The sequence below is a fragment of the Equus caballus genome, chromosome 7, assembly GCF_041296265.1.
Source record: "Equus caballus isolate H_3958 breed thoroughbred chromosome 7, TB-T2T, whole genome shotgun sequence".
Classification (NCBI taxonomy): Eukaryota; Metazoa; Chordata; class Mammalia; order Perissodactyla; family Equidae; genus Equus; species Equus caballus.
In genome coordinates this window covers 11,150,943-11,176,118 of record NC_091690.1, presented here as the reverse complement: position 1 = coordinate 11,176,118, position 25,176 = coordinate 11,150,943, and the positions used below count along the sequence as shown (strand labels likewise).

Genomic DNA, 25,176 nt, shown 5'->3' with positions numbered 1-25,176 from the left:
TAAATTTCTGTCATTTATAAGCCACCCAGTTTATGGTATTTTTGTTATAGCGGCCTGAGGTGACTAAGACACACAGCTGATAAGAAAGGCAACTCCATTTAAAGAGATCTGATCTCAGTGAAGGTCAGGTATTGGGAAGTTAACACCTCGGCAAAAATCAAAAACAAGATGTAATGTTTTATTGAAGAAGACAGGAATGGACAGAAGAACAAGACAGAGGATGTGTTCATGGAAAATTCCTTACTGGGAAAAGAAGTTTTTCTGTACACTTTATCTTTGCTCTTAGAGACTGTTAGGGATTTGTTCAGTTTTCTCCCATAGACATTTTCATTTCCTTATTCTATGATATAATTCTGTGGGCTACATAGCTATATTTGATGTTAAGGTAATTTAACATCAAAAAAAGAAAGTGGCTTCATAGAAATTAAATACACCCATCACACACCCTCTCCCTCCACCCGTTTCCTTTGACAGAAGAAACTTTGGAGATCATATGGTTAGGGAGACAAAAGAACACAAGTTTTGCAGTCAAAGTTCCAATTCTTCTGCTTATCAGGAAAAGTGCTTAAACTGTGTCTCAATGTCACTATTTGTAAAACAGGGAAAATTAACCCCACTAATATGACTGTTGTCAGAGCTAGGTTAGATAACCCAGGCAGTATGTCACAGATTCAGTGGTGGTCAGTTGGTCAATTCCTTCCTCCCCAGTGGCTTTAGCCTCCAGATAAGTCAAAGGTGCTACTTAATTGTGAAATAATAAAATATCAAACTAAGCCAAAAAGAATCTGAAATAATTTGTGAGAGGATGGGTTTTAATTATTCAAATTTTATTCTGAGACAGCCTATATGACAGGAAGAAATATCTTCGACTTGGAGAAAAGTCAACTGGGGCCTGGTATGAAGATGAGAAAGGTTCCTGTTTGCAGTATTTATCTGAGTAATGCATCTCAAAGTGTTTCTTAATCTCCTTTAAACAGAAATTACTCAATCTCTCTGTTCCAAGCACAGATACTAAATGTGTTATAAATAAGATAAATAAATATCTTATTTTCTATGGAAACAACAAGTTCTGCCATCTGATTAAAGGTTTTCTTACCTCCCAGGCGATGACTAACTCATGCCTTCTTCCACTTCTTCCACTTACATTGGTGGGTGCTGTCTTTGGAACTGTGGATAAAAATGGGCCAAGAGTGAGGACAATAAGCAGATGTGTAATTGAAGTGTCCTCACATCATAACCCTACTCAGGTTGGGTAAAATCCTGCAATAAACAAATCAAAGTTTGTTTGAAGTTAGAGCGGTCATATTCAATATTAAGACAAAATGTTTGTGACAGATATTCTACTTTTAAATCTGTGTGGGAGAATTTGATATATATTTTTCATGGTCACATACTGCATGACCAAACTAGTCTTCCTGTAAGTGCGCTGGGATAGTAACGTCTAAATCATAATTAACACTATAGCTAAGGATATCTACTATTGGTCAGTTAAATTTTGTCCCGCAAATTGTCTCCATCTTTTTAATGATGTGACTCTTTTCCATGTTCTCAGGGCTTGCAAAGCCCCTGGGAAATCTCCAGGTTGACACTGGCATTCCTGCTTTACCAGAACCCCCAGGAAGTTCCAGTTTAGAGAAATCTTAGCAACAGTTCCATGGAATGAGAACCTAAATGAATAAATAAACCTTAAGAAAACTATCAAGAATGAATCTCTCTTCAAACTGCAAAATATATAGGCACCCAGTGAAACTTTTTCAAATGAATAACTATCAAAAGAATAAATGTGTCAAAGGAATAAATTTCCCCTTCACTGCACTAAACCACAAAATCTGTAGCTGAAAGGGAACATTTTCAAATGAATAACTGTTAAATGAAGAAAACTATTAAAAGAAATCATTTTCCAGTCTATGAGCTTGTATTAGCAATTTTACACTTCAGCATGCCTTTATATCCCAGCATACAGTTTTTAAACGATATTGATATACTCATAAACAATAAATTCACTCTCATATATTACCTACTTAGATGAAAGACTATTAATTACTGGTAGATATTCACACGATATTTTATATACCGGGAAAACTGATGCAGAATTTATATTCCACTAGAAAGGAAAAAAAAAAAATTCTCCTTGGACCAGGGAGGTGGGAGAGAAAAGTCTGTGAATATATAATTGGCTCCATTGAAATAAGTCACCTTTATTTGCCTGGGCCCAAATTTCAGCATCCTTGCACACTTTTCTCCATGAACATGAGTTCTTGTCTTGCTCGTGAACATGCAGAATGATATATACAGCACTAGCTACCAATCTTTCTTCTTTCACAGCTACATGCATACTAAAGATTATTCATATGTAGAGTTCACTCTCATGAACTTCCTAGAAATACATGGAATTGGCTACCCATTTGTCTCTCATTCAAGAAATTACAAGGAAGTCAACTGAGAAAAAATGAGGGGATTGGAGCAATAACTCTGAATATATCCTCATTTATAAGAATAGGAAGAAAATTATTTATTAACTTGAGTTTTTTATTAATAGTCACAGTTATTCTACATATAATGAGCTGCAACATACCAGTATGTCTTAACATCATGTCTCAAAACCACTGTTATATGGTATCAGTTCTAAATTAACTTTGTGGTCTATGGTGTGAGTAAGATACATAGGAGGGGAGCTGATTTAACTGTGTGTAAAAGGGTAGGGATATAAGGTTCCAGATATTCTCCCAGTGGCTAAAGGCAGAGTTCTAAATATTATGATCATCAATGCATGACCAAAAAAATAGTGGAAGCAAGTTAATTTATTGATATTATGCCACAATGACTTCTCTTAGTACCATTTGTTTGTAAAAAAAAAAAGTGTACACACACACACACAAGCTTCACATTCATCTCTGACAACTAACAGTTAAATAACATTATGAGTAGTATCTACCAGAGCCACGTACTTCTTCTATTACATTGGAATTACTAAGTTCATACCCTAAATTTAGGATTTTGAATCCTCTTCTTTGAGGATACTCTATGATCATAGATTTTGCAGAAACAATATGTATTGAAGATCCTTTTCTATTTTATGCAGCCTTCAACATCATCTAGAAAGAGAATGCTTGGAACCTCTAGCTTAGAGTTGGAGAGCAGGCTGTAGGCTCTCTAGTGAGCATCTCTTGAGGGTCATTTAAAAGATGAGTAGAATAAAGTACAAGTGACTATTTGAAGTCAAATCTTCCTTCTGAAGCTTTGATAGTATTGTTCCATAGTCCATTAATGCTCTTATTTTTCAGAAAACATATTTAGATTTTTCAAAAGTTTTGACTTTTTGAGTTAAAAATTGAGTGAAAATTTCCACTTTGAGGAACCAAGAAAGTAAAACAGACTTTCTATGATTTGATTTGTTTCTATGTGGATAATTTCCATGTTGAATTATCCATAAATGACCCAGATTCTGTAAAATTTCTTTTATTATTTGAAATCAGTCTTTAAGTTTTCCTTTTGTTGCTACTTTCTTTTCAAGAGAAGACAGCTCATATTCAACATAATATAAAGAAATAAGTTCCTCCTTTTCTCACCCTACCTCCAATTTTAGTGCATAATAAGTAACACACAAATAGATATTACAGTTCATTGTGTTTTAATAGTATATGTGTATAAGCACCAACCATTCTTAAATAAAGTTTTACAAATATAATAATAACTACTAATGGAAAACTTAAGGCTTTAAAGACACGGAAACAATTCATCCATTGATGGAAGAATAGATAGATACACAAGTACAATGGAATATTATTCAGTCAAAAAAAAAAGAGGAAAATTCTGCCATTTGTGACAACATGGATGAAACTTGAGGGCATTATGTTAAGTGAAATACCCACCAGACAAAGACAAATACTCTATGATCTCACTTATATGTGGGATCTAAAAAAAGGAATTCATAGAAACATATAACAGATTGGTGGTTGCCAGAGTTGGAGGATGGGGGTTGGGGGAAATGAGTAAAAATGGTCAAAAGGTACAAAGGTAAATATATCTTATTTCTGAGGATCTAATGTACAGCATGGTGACTGTAGTTAACAATACTGTATTGTATATTTGAAAGTTACTGAGAGAGTAGATTTAAAAGTCCTCATTACTAGGGAAAATAATTGTAACTATGTGAGATGATGGATAACTGAACTTAATGGCAATCATTTTGCAATAGATACATACATCAAATCATTATGTTGCACACCTTAAACTAATACAATGTTATGTGTCAGTTGTATCTCAATAAAACTGGAAAAACAAACAAACAAAAAAGAAAACTTCAGGCTTTAATAGCCACAGCTCAGGCATTGTGTTTTGTTGCCAGGATCACAGTGTTTGAACTGGATACTCTGATTTCAATTGGCTTAAATTTCCTAAGATGATTAGTGTAAGCCATGCTTATTCATTTCCTTTTCAAGTTGGTGGCACACAATTATTACCTCTGCAGTCAACACTTCGGAGTCCACTGATTTTAATTATATCTTTTTATATATTAAAAAACATATTCATGATATGTAGGGATTTGACTTAATCTTTCAGAGCCTTTCTGGTGTAAAAGTTCTATAATTCTCGTTAGAAGCATAAAATTAGTGTAATCAAACATCTAATAAATGCTTTCACTGAGTTCGGAGAAATACACATTTACTTAAAAACCAAATATATTTTCAGTATAATTAATGAAAACCTGATTTAGAATTAAGCAGTCAGACTCTTTTTTCCCCTCAATTGGCTACTGATAAATGTCATGAGTTTATTAGCTTAGAGAATCAAGTTTACATGCATGGTTAATGGGGTAAACTCTAATTCTTCTCAATTTCTTTCTAAGCAATGCTCTTTCCTGAACAGATAATGTAATTAATACTTTTCCCATAAGCTGCAAATGCATAGCTGTTTTAGGCCTTATCTGGCTTGTTGAAATGTAGACTATTGTGTCTTTTCACGTTATACATTGGAAATGTTGTAAACATTCAGAGTGACCAAAATATAGTGTACTACCTTAGTTTACGCATGCATGAATTTAAGCATGAATTTCAAAGAACTTTACGTGTAGTAGGTTGAGTAAAGTCAGTCACACTAAGAACATTCCTTAGTGTTCAATCAAACAAAAGAAGGCAGAATGAAATCATTTACCAATCTGTCTGTTTTACCCCCAAAATTTCCAATATCTATTACAGTAGATGTTTACATGGCTCACTAAATAATACAGTTTATTAGAGACATAGGAGAGGCCATGTAATTTTGGAGCTTAATGGTAATCCAGCAGTGGATTTGGAAAGAAAGGTGAGGAAGAATGGAAAGAAGGAAGGAAAGTTGCTTATACAATAAAAGTGGGAGTCAGAGGAAAATTTAAAAAACATTTTTTTCCAAGCTGAATTGAAGTATGTAACACACAAATAATATCAGTTAACTGATTATCATTTAAACTCACTTTACACAAAGAGTTAAATTTAAAGAGTTTCAAAAATAAAAAATACCAGTGGTGTTTCCTAAAGAGTTCAAATAGTGCTTTTATTTCTTCCAAAAGGATAGGTAAGGTGGTGTGCACAGATGGTGTAAATGTTCTTGTGGAAGTGAAAAACACCTAGGCTCGAATCCCAGCTCTATTATTCCTGCTGGCTGGCTGAAATATTTCTTAACATCTTTGTCTTTCAGTTGCCTCATGGAGACAATAATAGTTCCTACCTTTTAAGCTATTTTCATAATTTTCTATTACAATGCTTGAAACTATCATTTATAATTATTTCCTCATGTTATTATCTAGCCAGCCCTGGTGATCTAGCGGTTAAGATTCGGCACCCTCACCTCTGCAACCTAGGTTCGTGTCCCAGTAAGGGAACAACACCACTGTCTGTTGTTTGCCATGGTGTGGCGGCTGCATGTTGCTGTGATGCTGAAAGTTATACTATCCAGTATTCCAAATACTAGCAGGGTCACCCATGGTGGACAGCTTTCAGTGGAGCTTCCAGACTAAGACAGACTAGGGAGAAGGATCTGGCTACCAGAGCATGGTCTGATATAAGCGTCTGAAGGGGCGACGTTGGCGCAAAAAGACCCGGCAGGGTTTTGCTTTGCTGTCCACAGGGTCGCCAGGAGTCAAAATCCACTCAACAGAACTAAAAACAATGTTATTATCTACTTAAATTTGAAAAAGAGAAAGCAATGAAGGCTTCTATGATGAACACTAAAAGTTCTGCATAAATCTGTACACATGTGATTTGAAATAGACTATCCTTTCGGAAATCTGGGTAATATTGTTTTGATTGTACCATGGGGATTATGCTTTCAGTTTTAGCTCAGCTTGTTTTAATTTAGAAATCTAGGCAATACACTATTTTAGATTTGCAAAAAAGCTTGCTAGGATATTTTAAGAAATATGAGATTTCTCTGATTTATGATCCTTCTAATGAATGGCAACAGTCAAGAACTCAGAAGGCAAGTACGTGCAATAAATGGTGTTTACCTCAACTCCTATTCTCTTAACTTATTTATACAGGTCCACAAGGAAGCAGAAGCAGAAGATGGGTAAAATAATCTTTGAATGAGATTTGTTGATGCATGTGGTAAAAAGAGGACAAGGAAAAGGCAAGAGAAAGAAGGGAGCAGTGGAGGAAGATAATAACTCGGGAAGCATCATCTTTGGTCTGAGAGCCGGGTTAGAATTCCAGCTCTGTCACTGACTTACGAGGTGACCTTGTGCAAGTTTTTAAAACTCTCTAATTTTATTTTCTCATCTGCAAAATGCAGGTAAACACTCCTTGCTTTAGAGGGTTGATATGAGAATTCAATGATGCAATGAATGACAAGTGCTTAGCACAAGGCCTGGGAAGTAGTTCATGATTTATGACTGGTGCAGGGTATTATGCGGACTAGGACGATAAGAAAAGTTTAACTTGAGCGTCTCACATTTAGTCCTGAGTTGATAACCTCTCATTGTCCATTTATCTTTCACGCTTCAGTCTTCTGTTCTTCCATCACTTTGCTATTTATCGGAAAAGGACATGCCTGACAATTAGCCAGGTTTCTTTTAGAAAGACATTTGTTAAAATTACCGTCTTTGCTTGCAAAGTGCCTTGGAAACTAAAGATCTATATCTTATATGTATTTTGTAGAAAAGACTTCCTGGACCAAAGTGGTTTCATGATTTAAAACTACTGTCTGCTATATGAGCCATGCTGTTATTTTCTTTTTTCTTAATTATCGAGATTTGGTCTTAGAGGTCTGTTGCTTGCCATAATTTTTGCCTTCTCTTAATGTTACTGAGAACCATTTCTTTTATTTAATATAATTAAATTACTCACTGGGTTGAAGAAAGCTATAATGTTCATTTAATAGTATTTTCTTTTAGAATTTCCCAATTATTTCAGCTGAATGCTTTATATTTTCTATATAATATTTTCTTAGAAACATTGACTGGAGGAGACGTATAAAAACTCCAAAGCCTTTGTTTTTTCTCTGCACACATCAGTACCTGACAACTGTAGTTTTCTAATTGCCTCCTATAAATAATTCTGGCTAAGTCCTATTTGGTCTGGCCTTCAAAGCCTCATTAAATGCCATATACGAGGCCAATCCACATACACACAGAAAAAACAAATTCAGCCTCATCTTATATTGCAATAGTATTTTATTGTGTTCCTTCCATAACTTTTAAACTCAATGAAATTTCTTAAGTAATTATCATGGACAAGAACCGTGAAGATAAAAGTATGAACAAAACTAGATCCTTTCAGAAGTAGGAAGATGATGTACAACTAAAGAAATTGTAATTAATGAGTCTTTCCTGGACTTCAGATGGATCTCATGTAACTCAAATGCTAAAGTGAGGTTGGCTAAACAAAACCACAGAATTGCTAAAAAATAGACCCTTCATGACGCTTTCCCATTATCCCCTTCATCCTATATACATAGGATTTTAGCACAAGGAACGTTTGGAGGAAGGTTGTCAGCTTAGTAGATGGATGTGCTGTGGCATCTCCCTCCACCTCCAGCTGTCAATAGAAGAGAAGTGAGAGTGTCATTTTCCTCTCAAGCTGAGTGAGAGGGGGAGAAAACAACTGTTGCAGAAAGTACAGATGCTTATGTCTCACATTTGAAGCTCACAAGCTGCTGAGCTTCAGAATTTTGTACAATGGCCCAAGCCCACACTATGCCACCAGAGCAGCGACAAGCACAGTTCTTGAGAACACTCTATATTTCTAGAGTTTGACAGGACTAGAATGTGAAATGATTACTGTAGGCCAAGTGGACACTATGGGAGGTATGTGTGAAAAGTCGTGTTGGGATCATACCCAATAAGGCTACCTGCTAGGGGATAGGAGAGTCTCCAAAGAACCCAATGCACTCCACAAATGAAAGAAACAGCCTGTGGACAAAGGCCAACACATGGAGCACTCAACACCCATGTGAGAACCACAGATTGCAGCACTGAGGTAGTTTTCCCTCTTCTTCTTGTCTGACCTGGGAGGTGCCCAGGGTAGCAATTGGAAAATGAGGGACAGAAGTGGAAAGAAGAAAGAAAAGACAGATCATAGCCCTTGGGTCTAGCCTGTGCTGGGATGGACGAAAAGAAACATGGAATTGGGAGTGAGATTAAAGCTTTTGTTTAAATGAAAATGGAATTTTTTTTTTTAAAGAAGCCATTTGCATCATTTTTCTTTCTTTTTTTTTGCTGGAAAAGATTTGCCCTAAACTAACATCTGTTGCCAATCTTCCTTTCTCTCTGTTTTTTTTCCCCTCCCCAAAGCCCCAGTACATAGTTGTATATTTAGTTGTAAGTCCTTCTAGTTCTTTTATCTGAACTGCTGTCACAGTGTGGCTGACAGACGAGTGGTGTGGTTCTGTGCCCTGGAACAGAACCCGGGCTGCCAAAGCAGAGCATGCTGAACTTTAACCACTAGACCATCAGGGCTGGCTCAAAATGGAATTTTTTAGTACCTGAGAATGAGACTGCCCTAGTACCTAAAAATGCCTTGGTTATAGTTGGGGCTGAAGCCAGAGATCAGATGGAGCATATTGGAGAACAATGGTGAGAGGAAAAACTACATTATGTTTAAAGTCTACAGAGTTCAGTCTGTTTAGTAAACCAGTTACCTAACTGTGATATAGCCCAGAAAGTGCTAAGGCTAGGAAAGACTTTCATCTGATTGTCTACTTGATACTCATACTTATATGGTTGAGCATTAACCTCTTAAATGTAGAGAAATTATTTTTCCTTGTGTGGCCAGAAATATCGGTGTGACATTTCTCATCTCAGAGTCAAAAGAGAATGGCAGCACAGAATACAATGTACAAAGCAATGGGAAAGCTGTTTGAATGTGGAACAAATTCTTTTAAGCATAGTCTCTCACTTGACACTTCTTTTTCTCCACTCCTTTTGCCTTATCTATTCTATAAGAGTGAAAGAAAATGGCTAGATGTTGGGACAATATCCCAATCCACTTATAGGCTCCAACTTCGCTAGATAAGAAAAACAGCATGGAAAGACTAGACACGGAAGGAAAAGGGGACTTAGAGAGAGGTGAGCTCTGTGCAGTGCACTGTGCTCTGGAAGGTTCTCTTGACTCCCAGGCAGTCCAGGTGGGATGAACAGCAGGGCTTGATGGTACACTCTGCAGCACAGACTTCTCACTGCGAGAGCATTTTGGGGGAGCCAGATGTAAGCCAAGAGACCGGATGCTCCAACTATATGGACAAACCTATGTTTAACCTGAAAACATTTCTGCAATATGAAAAAAGTAACTATGTGTGATTACCATTGTTTACATTTCAAATTAATAAAGTAATAACTCATTCAAATTAATGATAATAATAATAAATGGCTAATATTAAGCATTTACCATGTACCAGGCACTATGCTAAGCTTTTACATGCATTATCCTATTTAATACAATGATCCAAAGGAGCAGGTATTGATATTAGGCCCATTTCATAAGTGAGAAAATTGAGCCTTGAAACAATATATCTATTTTACCTATGTTCACTGATAGTGAGTGGCAGAGAAGAACATTAATCCAGATCTGCCTAACTCCCAAACTCAATCTCTTAATTAGAGATAGAAGGTAGAACCTTTGTTTATATAGATAATAATTTTATTATTTAATTTTTATAATTCATCATAATTTGAAATAAACTGCAAACATTTAGATTTATACTAAGAGCTTTGATAATAATAGAAATTTTATACTACAGAGAATACCAAACCTTTCTAAATTACAGGTTATAGAGTTAACTCTATCTTCCCTCCTTTTCACTTATCTTTCAACAATTGCTGTTATAAATATGTAACTTACAGAATATTAAACCAATTAAGTGAGAATTGATGTTGCTGTATTCATTTCCAATATTTTTACTATAATTTAATTTATTTTTAATTTAACAATATTTTTCAGTTTCTGCCATAGTGTATATATCAAATTCATTTCCTAAAATGTGATTCTCTTTCTTCAGTGTCATGTTTTTAAATGACAGAGAAAGTATTTCCATTTTTAAACCCAAATTTATATACTGGTTTGATGATGTAAGACATTTCCAAAATTAAACACAGAGGTATCTCTATTTCCCTGTCCAGCTATCCAACTAAAATGTATAAGAAAATAAACAAACAAAAAATAAGTAAATATAAATATACATTAAAGTAAAAATATATATTTGTATTACTATTTTGACATCCTAATAATAAGAATTCAGACTGAACCAATTTATCTTATATTTATTGACCACTAAGAGCATTTTGATAACTGGAAAATTTAAAATATCCCCTTGAGGAAAATTAAAAATATACCTTAGAGGAAATTGCAAAGAAAAATTAACTTTTTTTGGTGTGTGGGAATGGGGCAATTCTAAGGTAAAAATACTTTAGCAAAGCTGCTTTGGGATTTAGAATATTCTGGTAAATAGGAGAATTTTAAAGGGATGTAAAACTTTTAACTCAATATCCCAAATGTGAGACCTTTTCTCTTCCAAGCAGCTCCATTGATTTTCAAAGTTTACTGTGTCCATTAGAACAGCATCACTTTTTAAAATACAGGACATGTACTTAATAGAGGCAGAGTGTGTCACTTGAGAGGACGTCTCAGGATATTGGTGTCCCTTTTAATCTGTGCTGCCTGACAAAACAGGCACAAAACTCAACACTTGGTTCAACACCATTAGTAGCTCTAGCCCTGTGTGGTACCAAAGCACAAGAAACATAAAGTAGGCAGTACAAGCCTTCCTCAACTCACTTTCAAAAGAGAGGATTTCATGCATTTTTCATGCTACTTCTCTTCTCTTCCATAAGATTTTAATGGACTAAAGTATGTCATCTATATAGAACTCATGATAAAACGGAGAGACAGTCACTATATGTTTGAGCTAGCTGCAGAAATAGACGAAGGAAAAGTCTTTTAAAATGCATCATTTGAATACAATTTAGCATGAAAAGTGAAAGTGTTTTTGCTAAAATGCTTTTTTAATAGCACAAGGAGATTTATACTATAAAAAGTCTAAAAGGATTATTCATCCCAAACAGGTTATTTATTTTGGAAATGAATATTTATAGAAAGCCTGTGAATTAGGCAGTAATCTTTGCCTTTGTTTAAACACAATTAGCAATATGCAAAGTAAGGCAAAGCTTTTTAGAAAATATGTGAGCATAAGTACTATTATTGGCAGTCATTTCAATATCTGCACAGTGAGTATATAAATTCAGGAACAAGTAACCTGTTATGCTCTTAATTAATGAACACCTGTACACAATGAAAGCATGGCTGATTTTATGAATGCATGAAAATCCAATCAGGCAAGTAATGTTCAATTTAAAATTCTCACTTTCAAAAAAGTAGCAGAAAAACCACTTGTAATAGTGAAATCACAAAAGCAGAAAAGTTAGATTTTCTGTGAGTGAATCTTTTTCAACATATTTGGGCTACTTTATCTTCTATTTTCTTGGCTGATTCATTTTTATATGGAAAGAATTTGAACATTTTTTTGTATGGTTATTTGCACTTAATGCAATAAACTGACGATTTAGGATTTCTTTCTTTCTTTCTTTCTTTTTTTTAAAGGACACGACCTAGTGTGTTTTAGAGAAAGAAGCAACTCTCTTGATAGTTTATTTTGATTATTATAAGCTCTATTTAATTTGTAAGGAGTCATAAATCACATTTTTGGTCCAATTTTATAACTATAATACAAAATAGACATTGTTAATTCTCTGTCTTCTATGTATATGTATCTCTGACCTAGGTCCTGATGTAGGTGGGGTCATGTAAAAGAAATAAAAGAAATATTCTCTTTAATCTTTCCACAAAGACCCAGGAGTACCAACACCAGACACTGTTCTAGGTGCGAGAGATAGAACAGTGAACAAATAAGACAAAATCCTCAATCTCAGTGTACTTATATTCTAATGATTATTGAGATTCATATGTTATCATTGAGCATAAAGACATTAAAATTCTTTTTTCCCTCCCTGTATCTGCAATCTCTCCCCACATTTCTCTATTATTTTCAGATTGTTCTCATTGACATTATTGATATTTGTGTTTGCCTAAGCTGGTGCCTTACTAGATACATTTTTATATACAATTTTATGGAAACACAAAAGATACATCTCAACAGGATTTTGTCCAAGGTAATCAAAGGTCTACTTAAAACTTTCTTTATTCTGCTTCTTCCAGGTGATAGGGAAGAAAACTTAAAATTTATTTTTAAGTAAAGCTGTTAATTCCCCTTATGCGGTCATTAGAAACATTTTATCAGAGAAACTTAATTCTAAAAGACTAGAACAATGCTGTAATTTTCTAAATCAGGAAGCAGATGGGTATTTATTTTACACATAGATTGAAGAAGGCAGTAGGTCAAGGAAAGACTACGTTTTGTCTTTGCCCAGTATAATTTATACCCGGTTAGATGGGGAAGGGCAACATAAAGAGTTCTAAGGAAGTACACTGTAATTAGAGGTAACTGTTATCACAGGAGAAAAGGAAGGTGAGCCTATCCATTCTGAATTTTATGGATTTGCTATATTGAATGAGCATATAATTAGAAGCAGCAGCTAACTGCTTCAATTTCATGGTAACTTGAAGATGGGAGCGAGGGTTGGAAGGAAATTGAAGCATCTAGACACTTGTATTTGTGGAAAAAAGAGCCAAAAACAAATAAAATAAAGGAATTGTTTTAAAGGAAATGATTTTATGATGTCTAGGTCAGTGAATCAGGAAAATTATACTAAAGCAAGCAATCAAATTTAATTCAACTTGCTTTTGAAGTGATTAGAGGTATCCCAAACAGAATTCTGATTTTCCAAGTTCTTACCTGCTTCATTTGTGCGGATCATTCGAGATGGGGTGCTTGGGTCTCCAGTCCCAATTGGATTGGTGGCCACCACTCTAAATTCATATTCCACCCAGGGGTTCAGGTCCACTGCCATGGCTGACTCCATGTCCCCTGTTATGATTTCTGGAACTATGGAGAGGTAGGAGATTTCACGTCATTAGGAGGACTAGAAAATGATTACAAATGGCAGTCAAGGATAACACAGGCACTGACAGAACCAGCAGCCTGATGCATCCTTCCTTGTAATACATGGCCATGGTATCACCTCTGGTCTCACTACTAATATGAAAATCAGTCTTTAAGGAAGTAGGTATTTGCACATTCAAAGTTTGTTTTAGTTAGAATTCTTTCATCTCATCTTTGTACATAAATTGCCATAACATAACTTGCTGTTATCTACACTAAAAATCATTTTGTCAACACCTCTGCCCCAGGTAAGAGACACGGGGAAAGAGGAGAATCTCCCTTACCATGTGCAAAGATACTCTGGATTTATATCAGTCCTGGATTTCTTTAAGCATGGTGGGGCAGCCGGGCCTCTTGATTTGGTGACAGTGCAGTTTTACTATGGCAAGGTGTGATTAAATGCATCTCAGGTTTTTCATAAAAATCTCTTTTGACAAGTATCAAGGGACTGTTACCAAATAACCAGCTCTGTGAAAGGTGAATGATCAGAGCATAAGCATGAGGGCTGCCTGACGAATCTCACAGTACCGCAGAGCTGATTTTTTGAAGCAATGGAATGAAGACCTGGAAAAATTCTGTCCCCTCTTCCGCACTAGCAACTGAGCAATACTCTTGGATTCTGTGAGGCAGGAGAAAAAAAGCCACTGTTGAGTGCATTGCTTCGTGAAATGCTGAGCTATGCCTGCCAAATATAAAGGTGGAAAGAAGAGATCCCCAGACACTCAGTTCTCCCTAGCCCCAACCTGTACTGATTACCAATACTTGCTTTGGGTCCCCCAGACTTTACCTCACTATTTCACTTACTTCTGTTTCTTTCAGTCACCTCAAGCAACTCGAGACATGCAGGTCGTTCTTCATCCCCTTTATTCTAATCCCCGTTGAATTCTGCACATTTTCTTTTCTGTCCCAGTTCTACTCTCTCCCTACTCCTTGAAAGCCTTCTACTGTGATCTTTGGCATTCATAATCCATCATTAGCAAAATCCCCTATTTACCCATTCTCCTTTCTGAATATTTTTCTAATTTTTTAATCTAATGAAAACCTAAATCTCTTCTGAGTAAACTTTACCCCTCTCAAGGGGTGCCCTCTTAAGATATTGTAGAGAAGAGTAACCCGTCCACCTCAGTTGTCTTTTTTTCTCCCTGCAAAATTGTCTCTCATAGATTTTATTTTCTATTAGGACATAAGCATGTAGGTATTTTTCCCACCAAAAACAAAATAAAACAAACTCTCAAAATTTCCTCTCCTTCTAGCCTTCACCCAGTTTTGTGTTCTTTTACAGCAAAATTTCTTGAGAGTTGTTATACTATTACTTGCTGTCTCCGATTGTTTTCCTTCTATTCTCTCTTGAATCTATTCCAGTCAGGCTTTTACTTCCAGCATTCTACCATAACTCCTCCTGTCCAAGATCCCCAGTGGGCCCTATCACTAAAACCTTACGGTCTGGCCTCTGTTTCTCATCTTACTTGAGCTATCATCATCCTTTGACACAGGTGATTGTTCTCTTCTTTTTGAAATACTTTTCAAAATCTAACTTCTGTTTCTTTTCTACCTGACTATGCCTTATCCGTCTCCATTGCTGGTTTCTTTCCATCTTCCAGATGTACTCCTGTTCTAATTTCCATTTCTTACTCAATGGTGATCTTATCCTGTCTCATGGTGTAAATACCCTCCATATTCTGATGACTCCAATATTTTCAGCCATGAACCTCTTCCCTAGACTCCAGACTCATATGTCCAATGGCTTATTATATTTTTCTATTTGGATAGGGTTCTCAACCTTAAATTTCCCAACCTCCCTAATGTCCTTCTGGAGTATTCCTTATTAAGTGAATGACAATTTCATTCTTACAGGTATAGCCATAAATCTTGGGGTCATCCCAGATTCCTTTCTTTCTCTCTTGTCGTACTCCAACCTATAAGCAAATTATGACATCCACTTCCCTTTGCAACAAAACTTCTTAAAAGAGTTATCTATATTAACTTCTCTCCCATTCTCTTTTGAATCCATTCTTGTCAGTCTTTATTCCCTACCATTTCACTAAAACTGCTATTGTCAAGGTCACCAACGACCTCCATATTGCTAAAATCAATGATCAATTCTCAGTCTTCCTCTTACTTGACATTTCAGCAGCATTTCACACAGTTGATTATTCTCTTTTCCTCAATAGATTTTATTCTTTTGTCTTCCATGATGTCACATTGTCTTGGTTTTCCTTTTAACTAAATGATTGCTTCCTCTCTGCATCTTTTAGCTGGTTCCTCTTCTTCACAATATTTTTCTGTTGGATTCCCTAGGGCTCGATTTTCGTTCTCTTCTTTGCTTTATACTTATATCCTTAGTGATGACATGCAGTCTTACAGTTTTAAATGTAATTTATATGTCAATAATTTCCTAATTTACCTCTTTTTCCTAAACCTCTGTCTTAAACTCCAGACTTATGTATCCAATTGCCTACTTATCCCCATCTGTATGTCTAACCTACGTGTGAAACTGTCTCCTAAATTGAACTCCTCTTCCATTCTCACCCCAAATCTGTTCCAGCTTCTCCATGTCAGTTGAAAGGAACTCTATCCTTGAGTTGATCAGGTCAAAAATCTTGGAGTCATCCTTGAATTATTTTTCTCTTACTCTCCTCACATCCAGTTTTCAGGAAATTGTATGGGCTCTATCTTCCAAATATTTCCAAATTCTGACTATTTTTACCCCCTCGACTTCCGTCATCCTGAAGCACCACTGTCTCTCAATTATAATAGCTTCCTAACTAGTTTAAGTGACTCTCCCAATATTCTATTTTCAACATAGCTTGAAAGAACATATTAAAAGATAAGACTTAGAATATCTGTCCTTCAATGTCTCTTCATTTCTCTCAGGATGAAAGCCCAAGTCCTCTATAACTTGGTCCTGTCATTCCAAATTCATCTTCTACCATTTTCCCCAAAGCACACTCTGCCCCGGCCTCGCTGGTCTTCCAGTGCTCCTGCATATAATGCTTCTAATGCCTTTGCACTGGCTGCTCCTTCTACCTGGGCTGCTTCCCCCTAGCTATTGGCATAGCTAAATCCACACCTTCAAAAGTTCACTCAAATGTACCTTCTGAATGAAGCTTATCCTGATGACTTTATTTAAGATTGCAACATGTCTGCTACAGACAGAATTATGCCCCCCACCCCCCAATTCATATGTTGAAGTCCTAATTTGCTGTGTGATTGTATTTGAAGATGGGGCCTCTAAGGAAGTAATTAAGGTTAAATGAGGCCTTAAGCGTGAGGCTCTGATCTGATAGGATTAGTGTCCTTATAAGAAGGGACACCAGAGAGCTCGCTTCCTCTCTGCTGTTATGAGGCCACAGTAAAGAACGCTGCTACCTGCAAGTCAGGAAGAGAGTTCTCGCCAGGCACAGAATTGAATTGGCTGGCAACTAGATCTTGGAATTCTCAGCCTCCAGAACTGTGAGAAAATAAGTTTCTGTTTTTTAAGCCAAGGAATTTATGGTATTCTGTTATGGCAGCCCTAGCAGTCTAATATACCGCCTCTGCCACAGTACTTATGATCCTCCTTACAATGTAATATGTCTTTATTCTTTTATTCAGTAACTTCTAACATACTATATCATTTACCTGTCTATTATGTTCTCTCTTTATTGTTTGTCCTCACTCATGAGAAGACAGTCTCCACAAGGGTAGTACTTTTTGTTTTGCTTTGTTCACGCATAGATCCTAAGTGCCTAGAACACTACCTGGAAGGTGCTTGATAAATTTTTAATGAATGAATGAAAAGGGAGTTTGAATTGCCAGGTGTGATCAAAACTGGCATAATTTTTGTCTTAATCTTGACATAATTATTTCAGGTTTTATGTTAAAAAACAAAATTAATATAAAATATTAAAATATCCTTCCTCCCAAGGCTACATATATTTATATCCTTTTATCCATAATTATTTTTTTATTTATTTTATTTTATTTTTTTGAGGAAGATTAGCCCTGAGCTAACTACTGCCAGTCCTCCTCTTTTTCTGAGGAAGCCTGGCTCTGAGCTAACATCCGTGCCCATCTTTCTCTACTTTATATGTGGGGCACCTACCACCGCCTGGTGTGCCAAGCGGTACCACGTCCGCACCCAGGATCCGAACCGGCGAACCCCATGCTGCTGAGAAGCAGAACATGCGAGCTTAACCGCTGCGCCACGGGGCCAGCCCCATAATTATTGTTTTTAAAGACTCCTTCCTCTACCCTACATCCTCTCCACCATCCTTAATTTGAATCCTTCTTTAAAAAGGGGGATGGGGGAAGGTAGATTTAGAAATTCTAAATTCACTGCTACTTGTAAGGGCTAAAAATAATTGTAAAAATCGTGAGTCGAAAGTAGTAATATTTTTTGATAAAATAACATGCAATGTGAAACAAATTAGAAATAAACTTTTTCATAAAATTAAGATTTAGATTTGAAATGTAATGTTGTGAGATTAAAGATAATGGAGAATGTATACCAAGTATTTTGTTTTTCCTTTGTTTTTTTGCTGGGAAAGATTCACCCTGAGCTAACATCTGTTGCCAATCTTCCTCTCTTTTTTCTTTTTTCCTCCCCAAAGTCCCAGTACATGGTTGCGTATTCTAGTTGTAGGCCCTTCTTGTTGTTTTATGTGAGCTGCCCTCATGCTCGGCAACTGACAGATGAGAGGTGTGGTTCTGCACCTGGGAACCAAACCCGGGCCACCAAGTGGAGCAAGCCAAACTTTAACCACTAGGCCATCAGGACTGGCTCCCAAAATAGGTATGTTTAAAGCCTTGCAGGTATCTTTTCATAAAGATGTTCTTTCTGGAACTATGGGGACAAGTTGGTTTCAAAGAAAATGTTCTGCTTGCTTCAGAGACAGCACACAGTAACTAAAGACAGTGGAGGACCTCATATTGATTCAGGGAGAGAAACTTGTTAAAATGCCTTTCCTAGTAAAAGAAGCGCATCCGAGAATTTAATTAAATAATTAAATGTAAAACTAAATCAACTTGGCTAGTTGACAAATTTAATCAGCCAATCAATCATTGCAAAACATATCCACAGATAAGAGACATACCCACTGATAGAAGAATAGTTAAGATACATATTTGAATTAAGTAAGCAATGACCAATCAATTCTATGATTATAGGTGATCTGGTGTTCCTAAGCAGATACAGTAAAAAACTAGGTCAGCTAACACTGCTCAATAATATGAAGAAGAAAGTCAGGTTTCCAAATCAAAAGCAATCTGTTTGAATCAAAAAAGAATCTGCAAGTGAAATTATCTATTTCTTATGGTTGTTTTCATACTTTCTTCAAAATGAATAAATTAGTACCATTCACAGTCACCTGATTTGAGCCTGATTTTTGGTTGGCAGTATTGACAAGTTAATTCCAGATGTGCTCAGCTAGAAGGTCCATGTGGAACTGATTACTTCATTTGTCAAAATGAGGAACTCACTGCTTTTTGTATTCATGTTGGTGTATAAAGGAATCTTAAGTGCTTTTTAACTAGCTTATGAGTTGAATTAACTTCCTCAGAGAGTTCAAACTCCCGACTCATCTATTTTTTTCTAATAGATATTTCTGCATCAGAGCTAGTCTTTACTGAAATTGATTTAGATGAGGGAGCAACTATGAAAACAAAAGGCCCACTGCCCCAGGGGAGCTGGTGGAGCTCCAGAGGGGCTTCTTTCCCTATCACAGACATGAAGGAAGTTGTGGTCAGATTGAGCTAGAGGCTAAACCCAGGATGCATTTAGAACAGCTACTCAAGAGCATGCAAAAGTTGAGGACCTCTCCTGGGCAGGCTTGCCTGGAGGAGGGCATGGACATGCCTCTACCAGTAGCTGCAAGAGACCCTGAATTTCGGAGAAATGAGTGAGCTTGCTAGGTGAGGAGACATCTTGCTAGAGCCCAATTACCATCAAGGGCAAATAATATTGATCATTTATAGACATATATTTCTGAAAAATAGATATTTCTTTATATAGCACAAGCATAGATTTTTTTAATAACTACTTGCTGAACTGAGTTTAAAAAGAGCTCTGAACTTAAAAATGTTTCCAGCATTCAAATTATATTAGAACGAAAAAAATGCAACTTTATAATAGGGACTTCTAAAACAAATAAACCTAAAAAATAAAATTTAGTTCAAATGCCTAAGCCCTCCGCACACAAAACACACACACACACACATACACACTCACAATCTCTCACTTTTCCTTAGCTTATGCCAAAATTTTCAGAGTTTTTATATGTATACGTATGTACACATGCACACATCTATTTTTCTCTTTCTTTCATCTGTCTATCTATCTATCTATCTGTCTATCATTAAACAACAAAAAATAGAAACAGGTGAATAAAGAAATCAAGGAATAAGAGTAGCTAGGAAACTATGGGTGTAGTAGGAGGAAGATTAGATGCTCTTTTTTTTTTTTAAAGATTGGCACTTGAGCTAACAACTGTTGCCAATCTTTTCTTTTTTTCCTGCTTTTTCTCCCCAAATCCCCCCAGTATATAGTTGTATAGTTTTTCAGTTGTGGTTCCCTCTGGTTGTGGCATGTGGGACGCCGCCTCAACATGGCCTGATGAGTGGTGCCACGTCTGCGCCAGAATCTGAACTGGTGACACCCTGGGCCACCACAGTGCAGTGCATGAACTTAAACACTCGTCCACGGGGCCAGCTCCCTAGATGTCCTTTATTGCCATGATGTGCTAAGGTAAGAAGGACAGGAACATGGGCAGGAGCAAGAAAATATATGTATGTATTGCAATGTGCCTACAAGGAAAACGTCCCAAGAAGTAAGTTTTATGGGCAGTGTGGCAAGGGTGGGCAGGGAGCAAAGCTGCAGGCAGGAGGATGGGTTTGGTGACTGCACAACCCCAGATCTGAAGGTGAATTCATTTCCTGACTGCACAGCAAAAGGTCTGGACTGTCACACTAAGGGTGACATGGGAGCACTGGGGCGAAGATTATCAGAATTCTTGTGTAAGGCTGTTCACGTGGCTTGAATTTGTGTCCTTTCCAGAATTATCTACCGAACTTAGAAATTCCCCCAATGACTTGGGTCTGCAGAGGTATCACAGGGTTAAAATGGAGCCAGGAATGAGACTAACACCCAAAATTATATATATTACAAATAAATATGTATACATGTATGGTATACTATCATCGTAATCAAACTGAATTTTATAAATTAATCTAGGAACCTAATATCAAGAAAAGCTTGAATTATAGTTACATACAGAATATATTTCCTCTCCCTTACATTGTAAATTTTTACACAAAAATAAGTTTCTGCTCAAATTTATTTTATTTTAGCAACAAAATGATCCACTCCACTCCCGTAACATACTGGTTAATTGAGTTTTATGGTTATTGCACTCAGATATTTTACTGATTTCATATTTCACTTATACACAGGTAAATTTATTTTATATTTAGATAGAAAATAAAACAAAAACCACAAATCCCTACTCAGTATGGAAAACTGCCTCTGAAGATTACGTTTTTGCTCACTTTTCAAATACCAGCTTGTTAAACAAGTATCCAATAACTATCAAGTGAGTGTAATTTGACATTTCCCTGCAGACAGCTGCATTTGGAGAGGAGGGGAAGTTTAACATGAAAAGAAATAACATGAAAAAAGAAAATAACATGAAAAGAAAACCATCAGGGAAGAGAATGATTTTTAAAACGATGCAACTATAATGCAAACATCGTGGAAGTAGGTATTAAAACGCAACATTGCTTTAAATAATATAATTTTATGTTAGATTTTCTTTTTATAAATAAGACAGATGTGTGACTCTTAAGGAACTGGAGTAATGGAACAGTTCTGTGCTGATTGTCTTGGTGGTTACTTGAATCTATACAACAAAATCTCATAGAATTCTATAAAGAAAAATTGCATATAAAAACTGACGAAATCTGAATATGGTCTGTAGTTTAGTTAATAGCATTGTACCAATGTCAGTTTTCTGATTTGATAATTGTACCATTGTTATGTAAAGTGTAATTACTGGGGGAAGCTGAGGGATGGGTCCACAGGAAATCTTTGTCCTATTTTTGCAACTTCTATGTGAATCTAAAGTTATTTCAATAAAAACACAAATATAACTGATGTGGTCCCTCCTTGGGAATTGAGAAGAGATGAAAGCAAGTTAGCTTTATAAAAAGAAGCAAACAATGGTTAACATTGTAGTAAATAACAAAGTTTCCAGAATCCCAAAATGATCCTACTGAGATTGCTAGCAAATATAGCTCATGACATAGGAAGCTCTCTGTTTGCATCTGATGTTGCCTTAGAGCCTTTTACCTGTTTTCACTGTTTGCCAGCCCAGGGAGAAAGGGCTGCGAGCCTGCAGGTTGTAGGAGGAGATTGGGCTGTGATTGTCAGCAGCTGGACTCCAGGAGAGTGTAGCTGTGCTTTCGGTGATCTCCTCAATGATCACTATCCCTGGTGGACCTGGGGGACCTTTAGGCAAAAGGGAATGGATAAAGTTAAGTACAAGCCATGATGAGGAGCCACAAGAAACTCTATTTCCAATAAGGATCCAATCAAACTATGTAATCATCTAATGAAATACATATTTAGTAACAAAAATTGACAGTAAAACGAGAGGAGATGCAAGTTGGTTTCCATGATTTCTGGGAGTCACAATTATAGATTTGATTTTTTTCTAACACTTTGTGCTTGGAGGCAACTACCAGTTAGCATTATATTTTATAGGAGAAGAAAAAATAATTAGAAACAAACAGAAGAATATTAATGTCGATATCAACTATGGCTGTTGAAATCAATTATAGCTTATGGAGGCAGCAACAGAGAGTGATAGGCAAAGCTATTAGGAACAAAAATGATCCTATTGTTACCAGAAAGCTGTAGATGTATGGGCCTAATTTTTATGTTTGGGAAGCCTACAACATACAAATTCTGTGATGTGACTATCGACTAGCTTGAACTCTAACAGGGGAGACATGAAAGGCTCTGAAACAATCAGTTCAGACTAAAGAAGGGTAAATACTAGAAGTGAGGCATGGAAAAAATTTGTGGGGAGTTAAAAAGAAGGTGTGATGAGATTGTCATTAGTATTCCTATTTTTGATAGGGATAGGAAGGTGGTGAATCAGAGAAGACTATTTCTCTTTTGATCATGAAAAATTGGTACAGAATAGTGATGATCAATCTATGTGCATGTAGACTCTAGCTTCAAGAAACAACTATGATCTGATATGAAGAGAAATATACCTTTGTAGAATTATTTCTAAAACAGTGATTTCTCATAACATTCAAAAATATGTAGAGTGTTTACATTTTAGTGGCTAAGCAATGTCAGTTTTCTTATTAACATTCATCTATTCCCTAATATGGACAATTCAAGCTGCAAGGATGTCATTATTTTCAGTGAAAAATAAATCCCACCCTTATTAGTTTAAGTTATTTCCTGAATTAGTCATTATGTAGCAAGTTACTTTCTGAACGCGGTGATTATGACGTCTGAGCAGTAAGGGCTGACCTAGACTATAAGAAGCTAAGAAATGGTGGAGTGTTGAAGAGATGGAGACAGCTGATAAAGACCTCTGGGTAGAGAATTTCAACAAGGAAGGGACAGAGAGATTAAGATAGAATTAAAAATCCTCTCTAGGCAAATGACATTTTTATGAAATGAGAAATGAGCATTTTTATCAAGACTGAGAAGACCCAGCAGCAGAAAGCAGAGAGCAAAGATTTAGAAGACATGGACTATTCCATCAGGATGGTAACAAATGATTGGGATTGTGGGCAAAGGTGTAGAAGATAACCATGAGAAGAAGTGGCAGTTTTTTCTCTGAGAGAAATGAAGGAAGAAACAACGATTAAAGAAACAAAGCTTTTGAGATGGCAAGAGGGGATGTTGAGAAAGCTCATTTGGGAAGATTCTACTTTTTTCACTAGAGAAGAAAAAAAATCTACAAAAGTGAAGATGATTGGCTGAGAACGGGACTGAGAGCTAGAGGAGAATGGGATAAGTACGTGATAAAAGAGGAAGGACATGAAGAAGAGTGTAATATAAATATTTTAGAATAGTACTGGGCTTCGAGTTTGGGTTGGTGGCATCATTTTGAAGTAGAACTGCCCAACTAAGCAAGGTTAGGCTAGAAATCCAGGAGCGGGGCCAGAGAAAGTAGTTAATTGGGTCCATTCAAGTTTAGGAGTTTGTAAATTTGGTATGGCTTATTATTAAAGGTGCCAGTGGTAGGAATGACCATAGTGTCAAGGTGGACCAGGGAGTTGGGTGAAGCTGGAAAGGTGCTGACAGGCTAGAATTAAAGAAAGGAGTCAAGGAAACCAGGTTGTTATGAAGGGAAGAATAAGAACTTGTGAGGAGAAAATTGCAGAATTTGTGATTTACTCATAGGATACTTTTGAGTGATAATTTGCGTTCATCTGGAGTGAAGTGGAGAATATGATTATTAAGATTGACAAGATCAAGCACTTACGGAAGAATATGTTTGATGTCTCACCAATGTGAATGTTCAAAGCATTAAAACAGCGGCTAAAGATGAGGTGAAGAAAATAAATGAGATTCAGGTGGTGAAGAAGGTGTCTGACAAGTTGTTAGACTTTGGTGACAGGGATATGGAGGAGAAACTATAATGATGACAATATACAGTGATAAGAATATTAGGCATAATAATAATACTAATAGCTACCATATCCTCACTGTTCTGTATTAAGGACTGTATTAAGTATTTTGCAAACATTAACCTGTTCATTTGTTTCTGGTCACTGTGTGGTGGGCATTATTATCCCTATTTCATAGAGGACATAATGGAATCTCAAAGAGATTGTTTAGTCAATAAATAACAAACAAATTAGTTAATAAGCTTATTATATGGTAGGTGTTATGTTAGGCAGTGGGCATCAGATTATCCATTCTAATAAAGAGAAGTTATTTGCTCAAGTCACTCTGCTGGTGAACAGCATGTCTGAGATTTCAATTCAGAGACAATTGTAAACCCTGATTTGTCCAAGGAATCAAGGCATACACAGATCCTTCCTCCTTTCACTTTTAATAAAGGGAGTAGTTTCAGTTGAAGGAAGGAAAGAAAGAGAGCAAGTGTGTGTTAGGGAAAAGCACATTTAAATTACATGGTAGACATGGAGATGGCATTTGAAGAAAGGGTTTAGAAATTGTGGTAGCCTGTGTATAAGACGGCTGCCATCGCTTCCTTTCCTCCCTGGACATGCCAGCCATTCTCTCATTGAAAGATGGAGCCTGTTCTTTCACCTCCTTGAATCTGGGCTGTCCTGTGACTATTTGACCCAAAAGACAATGGTAGAAGTGACAGGGCATGACGTTTGAGGAGAGGTCATAGAAGCGTTGCAGCTTCATCTCAGGTTTCCTGGAATACTTGTGGGAAAATCCAGCTGCCTAGTTGTAAATCTGATTAAACTGAGGCTGCCATTCTGTGAAGAGGTCCAAGCTAGCCATTTGAAGAGGCTCATGCAGAGAGGGAGATCTAAGTTGCCCCCAGCTAGTCCAGGCATCCCAGCCCAGGCACTAGACATGTGAGTGATGAAGCCTTTGAATAACTCCAGTCTCAGTCACCATGGGACTCATGTGCATGAGAAATCCCAAGTAAGAACCTGGCTGTGCCT

General features: G+C 36.5%; 1 protein-coding gene across 2 annotated transcripts in view; it reads right to left on the bottom strand.

The window, feature by feature from the left end:
- The window catches only part of CNTN5 (contactin 5), a 1,137,031-nt gene that overhangs the window by 48,473 nt on the left and 1,063,382 nt on the right, over positions 1-25,176 (bottom strand). For both annotated transcript variants that reach the window (XM_023644694.2, XM_070272715.1), the window contains 3 exons: positions 21,851-22,009; positions 13,321-13,470; positions 1,097-1,167 (listed from right to left, as the gene is read on the bottom strand). In XM_023644694.2, the coding sequence (XP_023500462.1) occupies positions 1,097-1,167; positions 13,321-13,470; positions 21,851-22,009 (380 nt within the window). The remainder of the gene's footprint in view (positions 1-1,096; positions 1,168-13,320; positions 13,471-21,850; positions 22,010-25,176) is intronic.